Raw genomic sequence first — 12,897 nt, forward strand, 5'->3', positions numbered from 1 at the left:
ATTATTTTTTATATTTTTTGATTCATTAAAAAAAAAAAAAAAAAAAAAAAAAGTCAATAAATTAACATGCTACCTCGGTCCCTGAAAGCCAATACTCGACTGTGTTACTGGGTGAGTGTGAGACAGGTGTTTGTGTGTATTAAAGTGTGTATTCGTGTGTGCGTGTGTGTGGCGAGAAACATAGAACACATAACCTGTTAGCACACCTGCTTTCAACTCATATAGGGGGCGGTCGGGGTGAGGGTGGGGGTTATATCCAAGTCCATACAAAAAATAATTCATTGTAAATATATAATATATTTTTATACATATTTGAATATATTTACAAATATACCCAGCACTATACATTATACTGTGTATTTTTTCCTCCAGGATAGTTGGGAAGGTTTATCAATAAAACTGAAAAAGAAATGCATTAATATTACAAAATAAACAGAAGTTTTGCTTTTTTTTAATATTTGCTCTCCACCTATTCTTCTGTTTTGTTAGTCGCAGCTCTGTCTCTTAGTCCATTTCCTATTTGCCGTCCTCTTCTGGTCCCTTGTTTTTTCCACAAGTTCACATGAACCCATACATTCTTCCTGGAGTACACAACAGTCTTGGGATGCCAGCCACTGGAATTGGACCACCAAACATTGTTGATTGCAAAAAAGGAGAAAAAAAAAACACTCTGGGTATAAACATGAGAACCAAAATGAAAAATCTCTGTTTATATCAAGAGAGGAAGAGGAGAAGCGTCCCTTGGGAACATCACTTCATTCAGTCAGTACAAAAAGGCTTCTTTAAGGTCCCTATCCTCTCCTTTAAGACCTCATGTGAGCATGTCCTATATTTATATATAAAGTGTGAGCGTATGGCAGTATGAGAGTGTGACAGCAGCGCTGCCACCACCCAGTCCTGTCTGGGCCCATTAGTCCACCGGGAGCCACAGGAGGTGATGGGGAGGGCGGGTGGGAGGAAATTTGGAGCGTGTTTTAAGACTCCGACAGGTAGGATTAGGGTAGGTCAAACTAGGTGGACGAGGGTGGATGAGGGCTCATGTTTTGACATTCCCGTTGATGTGCTGGTACTTGGGGAGGCAGGGCTCGTCCGGTAATGGGTCGTGGGAAAACACGGAGTCGTCGCCGGAGGAGCAGGAGCTCCGAGTGTCGGGGAAACTGGGGGAATACTGCTCTGTTGGGGCGCACAGGTCCAGATACTCCTGCAGACACAGAGAGAGGAAAGGGAGGGTTGGGTGAGATCGCTTACACGCAGAACAAAGGGAAGGAACGTTTCGAAGACGTAAGAGGAAGAAGATCTAGAACAAACACAAGAACGCAAATTTCGTGCTGAAATCCAGTCGACGGGATTAGGGACTTTCCAGAGCATTGGGAGAGCAGTGGAGTAGAAGAGTATCACCTTTATTATGGTATTTATCCAAACCCTGGGAGGACTTATGAAATGAAACAGAAAAAAATGCAATCTTAAACTGGATACTGTATGAAAATATTTGCAGGAATAATAGGTAATAAAGTGAACGTTGGACTGCTGACTGAGCTTGAAGCTAGCAGGGCCGACCTGGACGCATTTTTCGTCCACCACAGAGTGGTTTGAGATGGATAGGATTTGGGGACAAGAGGATACATTTAGAGAAGGAAACTTGGGTAGGGATGTGGCATAAACCTCAATCTCACTTCACTCCAAACAGATCTGATATCTGACACTGAAGCGCCAGACATAAGTACTACAAGATTGTTGGGAAAAAAAAAAATAAAGAAACTGGCAGAGCACAGCTAAATGAAAACGAAATAAGATGGAAAGCTGTTATTAATTTTTGACTTTAGCCAGCATTGGGAAGTTGTTTTGGTCTTTTCTGTCGGCCGAGGCAGCCTTCTTCCCCCCCTTTTTTTTCCTCCCAGTCTTTCATGGCTGTTATTGGGACAAGTTGTGAGGAGGAAGAGTTCTTGGGGTTTTGTAGAAAATGAGCACTGGCTTCCATTTTCCCAGCTCAACACGAAAAGGCTCATATTACTAAAGATCTCCACATCTGCCAGCGGTTTGGGGTAAAAGGGAAAGGATGGAGAGGGGGGGAAAAAAAGCAAGAAAAAGACGCTTTATTACATTTCAAAAGTTCAAACTCAAAGTGGGGCTTTGCTGGCATAAATTCCTGAAGCTCGAGCTCCAGAGAAGACGAGTCCTGACAGCTTTCCATCGACGGCCTCTTTTCAGGTCGGCACTCGGATATCACACGAGACAGGAAGGGGAATGGCAAAAATAGTGGGCCGTCATAAGGAGCAAAGTATGGATTTGATGATTGGGCAACTTTACTTGGCCGTAGCAACTATGTTAGGCCTGGATCAAATCATCTGGCCCCTTTTTTTCAGTCACTATTTAGGCCTTATTTCAATAATGTCGCGGCTAATGCACAAAAATCCTTATGCAACATTTTTCTGACACATGCATGCATTGGCAAGAGCGTAATTTGGTTTGGATGGAGAAGCTTTTGTATCATTATTATTTTATTGCTATGGAATGCTCAACTCCCATTTGCCAGCAAGGTTTATGTAGTGTGAATTCTGACCACCCAGAAATCAAGAAGACAAGCCTGCGCTCACCTCATTGGTGCTCAGGGTTAGGATGCGATCCAGATCCTCTACTAGCTGCTTGAAGGTGGGTCTCTGGGATGAGATGGCATGCCAGCAATCTTTCATCATCATGTACCTGAAAAAGAGATAATTATGGTCAATTTATTAAAAGAAAAACTCTGGGGATGAAGGGAAGGACCGCAAATTGTTTAGGGAAGTATACAGTAAGCTGCTCACTCAGATTTCTCCATTATCAAAGAAAAAAAACAAAAACTGCAGACTCTGACATTATTTTTTTTTCCCCACATTGTGAAGCCCTGCTGTTGATTAGAAACATGTCTCTCAGTGTTTTGGATTTATTTTAATATTATAATGTGTACTCTCTGTTTATCCGCCTCTGCTATTCCCCCATCAGCCCTCTCGCTGTGGCACCGCCGCAGAAACTGTGCCATTGTCTGCTGACTGCAGAGGTCTCATTGTGAATGAGGACACTGATAGCAGACAGGCACAGCTGTGCAGAAGCCCGACTGAGTGGACACAGAGCCGCGTAGTCATGGATCTGATGGGAGACTGGGCTGGCATTCAGTCTCGATGCACGACGTGATGTGTATTTTGGTAGCAGCTCAGTTAGAGAATATGTGCTTTTCGCAGAAAAAAAAAAAAAGCTAAACTTACAGCTCGTTGGTGCAGTTTCCGGGCTTGTCCATGCGATGGCCCTCTTTAAGCAACTTGAAGAGCTCCTCAACGGGGATGCCAGGGTAGGGTGAGCCCCCTAGGGTGAAGATCTCCCACATCAGCACCCCAAATGACCAGCTGGCAACACAAGAATGAACATATATACACATTAACATGTTAACCAGGGTGTTTAAGAATGACTAGAGCAGGAAATATATATCTGTGTAAATAGTGCTCTAGAATTTGCAAACCAGTACAAATGTCCTTAAGCTTCTAATCATTTACATACATAACATTTACTTGGCTATGGGTTAGAAAATTACAACAGTGTGACAGCCGTGGTGTCAATGCCCTCTTTCTGTTGTCCAATGACTCGTGGTTCAAACGCACTGCCAGTGCTACTCTGGCCCCGATCTCAATGATGGCTTTTGTTCCCGGCTGGCCAGTTGCACAGACTCGCATTGTCTGATCGCACCACACCAAAACAAACGCTGGACCACCCACTATTGACAAAAGAGCCAGAAAAGACAAAAGAACTCCAGAGATGGCTGGTGACTATTAATTTTTAACTACTTCCTCATTGCAGCATCCGGTTGTTTAACATCATCGGCTTTCATGCTGCTGATGTCATCATCGCGTACCGAGCGTTTCAAATGAATCATTCGAGCAATGACAACACGCTTGATTCATGTTCACCCAATGGCTGCAGCTATTGTAACGTGCAGACACATTTGACAAAACGCAGTGTGTGCACATGCATTCAGGCAACCACAATCTGTGTTAGTGGTCTAACTAGGCAAGTATGCACAGAGAGGCAGGTTGGGCATTTATCAGGATCTTCCATCTGTTTACACAACCAGCCAGCCAGGTTTCTTCTCTGCTCTATCACTGCACTTGTTGACACACTCATTTCTCCTTTCTGAGATTGTAACCATCGCTCAGCGCTTGTTGGGGAGAACAAGTTTGTGTCTACTTGCAGTCAGCCATGACGTACCAAACAAAGCAACACGCTTGGGGTCAATTTACCTGACCTGGAATGCGGCCAGGTGGATCTGTATGTACTCCAGCCAACTAGATGCAGAATCTATACTTAAAAAACAACCAGTCAATAAACATTCAGTTGGGTTTTTTTGTTCTCTATTGTTGAAATTTCTGATGACAGAATGCAGCACAAAAACCAGAGAATAAATGAATATGCGATTCGTATGCAAATATGAATACTCGAGGCCCTGACAGCTGGACTGTAAAGTCCCCATTTGTCAAAACAACAGCACACGAGTTCAATTGGAATTCATGTATTCATTTAATCTGATGTCACGTATGGATCGCTTGTCATTCTGGCGACCAGCGTAAGCGCCGCTCCAACTGCACCTCTGAGAAAAAGCCAATTACTAAAAGTGAGTGATGAATCGTAATTAGCGGTGAGCTAATAAGCAGAACTACAGTGGCCACTTCATGACTGCACCCCACCTCCCATTCAGCTCCTCCCCCTTGTACTTCCTAGGGTTATTGATTGCTGCTGTGGAACACGAAGGGCATCATGTGTACTTACACATCCTTATGTGCACAAACAATACACAGAGGCACGGACAGGAAAGAAATTCTCTATCAAAGGGCTTAGACGGATAAGTGCTATATTTAGTGTGCTACTGCTGTATGACTGAAACACACACACACACACACACACACACACACACACACACACACACACACACACATAAAGCCTCCCTTCCCAGGGGTCAGCATGCAAGGCATTTATCTAATTGCCACATACACTTTCTGCCGCCAGTGTCTGGAGCAGAAGCTTCAAACAATGCTGTCAGAACACATAAGACTCAAACACCAAAAAGAGAGGGACGCGCTCCCTTTGTTCTGTTTTTAGAATGAGTACTCTTGATCTTAAAAAGAAAGAGAGACAGAGACGGGTCAGCAATTCACATACCAGATGAATGAAAATAAGAAGAGTAGGGGAAAAGGGGGGGGGGGGGGGGGGGGGGGGGGTATTTTGATCGTGGAACTGCTCCAAAATGATGATCCACATGTTCAAAGTGTTGCTGAATAAGGAGAGGAGAGTGAAGAGGGGATGGCAGGGAGTTAAAAGAGGCTGGATGCAGGGAGGATGAGGCCTGCACAGGGAGGCTGCAGCATTGTTGCGTTTAGAGGTGCATGGGGGGCCCAAACAAGATGGGAAACTTCCGAGCAGGGCCGGAGGAGCAGGGGTGAATCAGAGGGGGAAAAGAGGAGGTGCTGGTGGGCTCCGGGTTCCTTCTAGGCCCTTTGAAGCCGGCCAGATTAGTAACACGGCATTGGCTCCAAGTCTAGCGTGAAATCCTCACTTTTGCCACAGACTGGCCACTACTGGCCCCCTACAGCCAGTCATCCCCCTCAACCTAACACTCACCAACACTGCACCAAAAAAAAAAAACCCAAAAAAACCCCAAACCATCACCTACCCTCTGTTCCTGTACCCCATGAAAAACAATCACTCTGACTGCAGGCTATAGAAAATAGCTGTGACAGCATCTTTTACTTTATGATAAAGCTTAATGTACCACTGATGTGAGTAAATGGATTTTGGATTATTTACAGTGGTGGGACACAGAAACACTTTGTTATATACTTACACATCACTCTGGTGTGTGTAGACCCGGTCGAAGAGTGCCTCTGGAGCCATCCACTTCACCGGGAGACGACCCTGAGGACGGACACACATACACACACACACACACACACACACTCAGGTGAGAGGTCAAATAAAATGTACCCCTTAAAAGACTGCTGAGCTCTAAATTTCTTGCTTCATCAGCAAGAAATTCAAATCCCTCATGACCAGGAGATCTCATTACTCCTGGAAAAGCTGATATGTGGAAGTAGTCAAGGGAATAAGGCACTAGAGGAGCGACTGTCTAGGGGAGAATGGATTTCCCTGAGGAACGTTTACATTGTTAGGGCAATAGAGCTGATAAACAGGGTCACGGATAAAGAAGAGTCTATCACTGTAGCATTGAAACACTTGCCGGGAAGCTAAGCGTAGCTGACAAGGCGACCTTGGTGAGTATATATTATCATTCAGACACTAAATAGGTATTCTTTAGTTACAGATGCTGTGGTGGGCAGCAAGTTAAATACACAAAATCTGAATTTGCTGTAGTTTTCATTCATTCCATAAAGAATTATGAAGCAATTCAATAAAAGGCTGATGTAAAGTGTCCCATTCCTGTCAGACCAATGAAGATTAACAGAAATATTTAAAAAATGCAGCACTACAATGATGCCTCTGTCTTTATTGGTCCCGTTTCAATCATTGTCGCATTTGCTTGCCCTAATCTTCGTCACCGTCAGCATCATCGAATATTGTTGTTGTTGTCAGCTAGTTCTCAGCGTGATTGTGCATGCGATGAAAAGGCAATCATGCATATGAAATGAGGATGCGCAGGCAACAACGTTCTGCGGTGGGAAAGAAAGACGCCACTGGGCCGCTATGGAGATGTCAATTACGGCTAAGCTGCTGCTCCCTCCCCTCTCGCTCGGTCTCTTTTCTGGGCTAATTGTATAAGTGTCGATGAAACCAAAAGAACAAGAGACTGAGGGGTAAACAGGCAGAATCTCCAGAAGCACTAGATTCACAGGCCGCCTGGGAACCTGCAGCTTTTGCCAAGACACCAGCGGAGGAAACGGAGTGAAACAGAAAGATGAGGGAAGGGAAGGAACTGGAGCAAAAGGAGAGGAGGGTGAACTCATCCCCCGCTGAAGCTCTCCAAAAAGCATCCGCTGACACGCAGAGTACTTACATTGGTCGTCTTTTTATAGTAGTCGATGTTGTGGACATCCCTGGCCAGGCCGAAGTCGGCGATCTTCATGATGTTGCTCTCTGTGACCAGGACGTTCCTCGCTGCCAGGTCTCTGTGTATACACTGAGATGTGGATTGAGAAAAGAGGGGGGAGGGAGAAGATGAGAATAAGACAATTACCTCATTCTGTAAATAAATCAACTTGGAAACAGGTGCATGCTTTATTTGGGATGGTGTTAAAGTGTCTGTGGTGCATGAAATCATCCAGAAATCTCCTGCACAAAGGGAGTGCTGGACTGAATAACACGACGCCACATCGACTACACAGTCTTCAACAAGCCTGGATCAGTAAAGATTCCTCGCATACCTTGACACATGTATGGTTGTACATATGCACTTTAGCGTGTGCGTGCGTGTGAGGCAGCGTGCTCTGTCACATTCCAACAGTTAGAGGGAGCGTAATGCTGCTTTCGGCCAACATGGCTGCACCCCTATTGTGAAAACTTAACAATTCTTCTACACAGAGGGGCTTTTGTAGTGGAATGAGAGACAATGTAGGGATTTGGGCAGAGAGGCGGGGTAAGAGTTGTGTTTTTAGGAGACAGTATTCCCACAGTGAAGCACATACAAGCTTCTACGTAAAACCTTTGTGGATACAGCACATCAAACCCTCTGTGTGCTGGCACCGAGATCTGTTTTGGCAACCAGCAAGCGTGCGATCGATATGAGAACAAGGCATTGTCTGTGTCTGTGCGTGTCCTCTCCTTACCTTCTGCGATGCTAGGTACTCCATGCCCCGCGCCACCTGATAAGTGCAGGAGACCAGATCTTTGAACGTGAGCTGTTCGTCTGAGACACGGGCGATGTCGTAGGAGTATTCCATGCCGGGTGGCCGGCGGGCTCGGAGGTACTCCCTGAGGTTACCTTTGGAGGCGTACTCGACTATGACATAGAGGGGGCCTGCACAAGAGACGGAGCCAAACAAGTGTTTGAACTTGAATTATTCCCTTTGAAACAAAGTGACAAAATTCAGAGTGAATTTTAATGAAAAACAGAACATTCAGATCATAAAACCAGCGCTTGCTTCATGGAAATTTCTGCTCAAAAACAGTTGAGAAGGGCTGTGTGAGAAACGGCATTAAAGCAGCCAGTCTGTGCAGAGCTGCATTTCAACAGTTATGTGCATTTCCAAAACTCAGAATAGCCAATTCTTTTTCTTCTTTTCCTTTTCACAGTAATTGCTCCAAACACAAATCTGCATATGAATAGACGATTCCTGTTGCTTTGCATGCAGCTGAACAGCCCGTGTGCACAGAAAGAGACTACGCTCACTGAAGAGCAAACCACTGACTATCATGTGATGACAATGTAGCTTTTTATCATCTTTTTTAGTGACAGCTATACTGGAAACCTCAAAGACTTTAACATTGTCCCCTGAGACTAACTAAGCAGAGTAAGCCAGTGGGTTTTTAGTATTGTTTTCATGGGGACTCAACAAGTGTGCTTAAGGACACTAAAGGGTCCTGTGGCAAACCTTTATGGCATTGTACAGAAAATCAGCAAACTCATCTGCATATGCATGCACACTGATTCTCACAATCAATGCACTCACCATCTTGTGTACAGGCCCCCAAAAGGTTAATGATGTTCTTATGTTTGCCGATCATCTTCATCATCTCCATCTCTGACACCAGGTCAGACAGGTCTTTCTCGGTGGCGTCATCTAACAGCAGAAGAAGTCACATATTAAAGGTTGCCAAGAGAAGGTCTGAAAAACACACACCCCATATTCCAAACGCCCCTTTAACCCTTTGGCTCAGGACTAAGGAGCTGTCCCTTTAGACAGCACCCTGTTTTTTAGGTGCGTCTGATTAAGTGCGGATGACAGACAATGTCGGCTCGAGTTACAGCAGCGAGGGAAGCTCCCCACAATGACTACAGAGGCATCCTTTCAGCACCAGGGCAAGGGAGGAGAAGGAATTAAAGACGTTCAATCTGGATTCATTATCTGCTGCACAGGCTCCTTTTGTCATGGAACTGATTGAGCAAGTGGAGATATCCCAATAGCCAGACTGGCATTGCCTGCATTCCACTGCACCATTACCATATCTGGAGTCATTTTAAAAAAGCAGACGTATACTGTAGAGGTCGGCTCAATAGCCTGCTGCCATGTCTGATCTCACCGTACCCCGCAACCTCAAACCAACCCAGTGCCCCCTCCTCCTGTTTTCATTCATCTCAGCAGTGCTGCTAGTGTGACTTACTTCTTTGTGTGGGTGCTGACAGAGCTCCAGCCAGCTGCTGCTCTGGGGTCAGGTATGTAACCGCACCCTAACCCTTACCTTCCCAACCTGCATCCCTCTAGCTGTCACTCAGCAACCACCAATAACGAATAATAACGACAGCCCCAGGCTCCACCACGCACCTTTAGTGAACCCTCACTGGAACATAAATCACCTATAAAATGTTCTCACCTTGCTCAGAAGACACAATGAAGTAAGTGTACATCTTATCCCCGCGGTCTGACACACAACGCTACTGAGACTCACTTACCTTTCAGCATCTTGACTGCAACAGTTACAGCCTCCTTGGGTTTGTCCTTATCGATGCCCAGGGCCTCTGCCATTACGACTTGGCCAAAACAACCCTCACCAAGGGGTTTGCCCAGGGTCAACCTGCAGCCACAGAAGGAGAAGCAAGAAGGAAAAATAGACAGGAAGCTGATTAGCTGCAGAAAGGGAGACAAATGCATGAGGCTGATTTGTGTGCACTGACTCACCCACAGTGCTGCAGTAAACAGGTTAGAGTGTGGGAGAGAGGGTTAATGAAACCTGGCACAGAACCAGCTTGTCAACCTCACCCTATCGGTTTTGGGGTTTTTTTTCTCTAGACTGCTACGTTTAAATCAGATTGTGTCTGTGTGAGTGTTTTATTGGCACAGCGACCGCAGCCTCTGCCAGGGCAGTAGGTAGGAAGGCAGACGTGGCTACGATAATCGTCTGATAAAGTCAGGGAGAGCACTAATTTCTAAACTGTTTACCCTCTCTTGGCATGTTTCAATATACACTCTTCTCAAGTCATTACACAGAGCCTACTTTAGCCTTAAAACATTGGCCTCAGAAGGATGGAATTCTTCCTTTAGTTTGCCTTACAGGTGCATGTTTCAAAATCTGGTGTTAAATTTAACGTCCAAACTCTATTACACTGATTTATCAATCAGGGGGAGAAATTCTTACACAGGCTCTTTCATAACTTTGCATCAGAGCTGCAGCACCAATCAGACCACTGAGCTGGTAGTAAAGCCTCCTGTCTGTTATTTGATTGACAGTAGAGGCCCTTACCTTAAGGCTCAGTGTACAGGCTATGTAAATATTCAAACTGGGACATGAAAAAAGCCTGTGGCCCTTATGTAGTAACACAATCCTCTGTCTGTCCACACTCAATGACAACCAGTCTGTCTTTCCAGCCACACATAATCAATGTTATTTTTCCTGCACACAAACTGCAAACGTTAGCATTCCTAAGCCTTCTGCAAGCCCAACGTGATCCCTCGGGCGGTAGGATGGCAAGCAAGGAATAAAGACTCAAACAGAGGCATGCATTTATTCAACCCAGACAAAACAACTATGGTTGCTTCATCTAAAGGGGGTCTAAGTGTTAAAAAAAGCAAACCTCAGCAGAATGCCATTCAGCAGCACACACTCACAAAGTCTAATATGACATCAGAAATGTTTTTCCCCCACTGATGACTGGTGCTAAAAAATTTTATTTATGATCCAAGTTCTGTTTTTTTAACAACTCATTTTAACAAAAGACAGGCCTCCTTTCAGACTAACAGCTTCGGATTTTCATTTTTCATTTCAAAACGCAAGGCCTCAAGACAGCTTTAAACTGCTCTAACCTTTGCTGTCCTTTTAAATCCACCCTAAAGCTTATCACTGGCTGTAGTTACTGTGACTAACCGAAACCTCAGCGGTGCTAATTCCTCTGGTATGAAACCGAGCAAACACTCCTAGCCCAAACATGCAGATGAAAGCTGTGAATGCTAACCACTAATTAGCACATCTTCGCTCCTTCCCAACAGAAGCATGTGTGTGTGTCACTACGGGTGAGCGAGAGTGTGACGTAGCAGTCGTTGTAATGATGAGGCGGTGTGCAGCGTGCCAAGTTCAGGTCATTTTACTAATGCACCAACAGATGAGCCAGCAGCCCTTTATCTCAGTTACCACAACTGTGCTTTAACAGTTAGTCATTAAAGTCTGCACTCTTCACCTATAAAAATGATTAATCTGATCATTTAGCAGGTGAGATCAAATCAGATAGAGGCTCAAAGACGGCCCCAAAAAAGTATTATGCATACCATCAAACAATTACTGCACACAGGCTCTGAATCCTTAGTGTTTTTCTGAATACCCCCTTTCAAAAGAAAGCAGGACTGGGTAGCAGATCAGCATTTTCAGGTGTTTTTTGGTTTATGCAGGAGCTGAATTTGATTTACATAATTGTCTATTTGGCATTTTGTAAAGTGGTGAGACATGCAAATAAGAACAGGGAGTTCTTATTTGCGTGACACGAGCCTAATCTCAAATTCTTTTCTGAGGGAAAAAATAATCAGTTATGGTTTTCCTTTCTTCAGGGTACAAAAACACCAGTAAGTAGGAAGGATAATGTCTGTGACAGGAAAAGGAAGAATATTTCTCACCTGTCTCTAGAAAACTCCCACCGCGGATCCTCAGGAAGGTCGTACTCTGGGATTGGCTCATCGTGTGCAGAGCTCCGCCGTGTCGTGATGCGCACCAGAGGCGTGCTAGAGTTCATGGAAGAACTCGAGTCTGCTGAGACCTGCAGGATGAAAGGGGATTGGCTGATCACCGCGGTCTGGATTCACAGATCAGTTAGAGCTCCGAGGCATCACTAGAGGAGTAATTGAGGCATGTACGACTGACTACTTTATTTACAAAATAACAACATTGCTGGGAACTCTGGCGCGTCAGCACAAGTAGTATATTTGGGAATTCCACATTTAAGGCTTTGGTATTACGATAAAGTCGTTCCCAGAGCCGGAGATTACATTTCAATGATGATTAATTGAGCAGCAACAGTAATTTTGATAAATATGTGTTAAATGCTCAGCTTCGCCACCGTCTCCAGGGCTCATCTCTCCTCCCTCCAGCCTAACCTTACCTTGACACAGGAATCAGTCTCTCTGCAGAATGTAATCCAACACTTTTTGTACCTTTTGGTTTTCCTTTGAGGGAAAACTGTGGCTCATACACAGGGTGAAAAAAAGAAAAACTGTGGCTGCAGTTTCAGGCAGCAGTGCTAACTTGTACAAAAATGCACGCCACCTAAATGAGATCTGGAAGTAGATTCTTTAAGATACCACATCAGTTGTAATCTTTGTGTTATTTACAAGTGTATCAACCATGTATGAAAGCCCTGAGAGGCATGTGAGAAAGAAACAAAACTGATTACTGCATTTTTTTATCTCAAGTCTTTGCGAGCTCTGTTGCTCTTTATACGACATGGCCTTACTTTGGTCTTTTAAAAGAAATGGTTATCATAAAAAAAAACAAAAAAATAGCATGTTTTTTTTGTTTGTTTGTTTAAATTGTGGCAACACCTTCATTAGGAGAGAAAACTATGTAGCTCAGATTGTGCCACAATGTTTTTTCCCCTCACCTCTCATTATTTGCTATGCAGCTTTTATTTTTTCAGCATTACTCTATATCAGGGGTTGTCAAAGGTACAGCTGACAAAAACGATCCCATTTGGCCCCTTGGACTAGAAGCGTGAAAACTGCAAAGAAAGGGTCCCAAATTTGGAGACTTTTTACTGCTTATTTATTTATTTTAGTGGAGAAGCAT

The 12,897-nt window shown here is 44.4% G+C and overlaps 1 protein-coding gene across 8 annotated transcripts in view; it reads right to left on the minus strand.

Annotated features, from left to right (window-relative positions):
- Window positions 1–480: 480 nt before the first annotated feature.
- fgfr2 (fibroblast growth factor receptor 2) overlaps window positions 481–12,897 on the minus strand; it is a 37,013-nt gene continuing 24,596 nt past the window's right edge. For 7 of the 8 annotated variants that reach the window (XM_026191170.1, XM_026191175.1, XM_026191172.1 and 4 more), the window contains 9 exons: window positions 11,733–11,872; window positions 9,584–9,705; window positions 8,643–8,753; window positions 7,800–7,990; window positions 7,031–7,153; window positions 5,864–5,934; window positions 3,240–3,377; window positions 2,595–2,700; window positions 481–1,201 (listed from right to left, as the gene is read on the minus strand). In XM_026191170.1, coding sequence (XP_026046955.1) covers window positions 1,037–1,201; window positions 2,595–2,700; window positions 3,240–3,377; window positions 5,864–5,934; window positions 7,031–7,153; window positions 7,800–7,990; window positions 8,643–8,753; window positions 9,584–9,705; window positions 11,733–11,872 — 1,167 coding nt within the window. In that variant the 3' untranslated portion in view covers window positions 481–1,036. Of the gene's footprint in view, window positions 1,202–2,594; window positions 2,701–3,235; window positions 3,378–5,863; window positions 5,935–7,030; window positions 7,154–7,799; window positions 7,991–8,642; window positions 8,754–9,583; window positions 9,706–11,732; window positions 11,873–12,897 lie in introns of those variants that run through there. The other variant, XM_026191177.1, reaches the window with a different exon arrangement.

Source organism: Astatotilapia calliptera, chromosome 13 (assembly GCF_900246225.1).
Source record: "Astatotilapia calliptera chromosome 13, fAstCal1.2, whole genome shotgun sequence".
Taxonomy (NCBI): Eukaryota; Metazoa; Chordata; class Actinopteri; order Cichliformes; family Cichlidae; genus Astatotilapia; species Astatotilapia calliptera.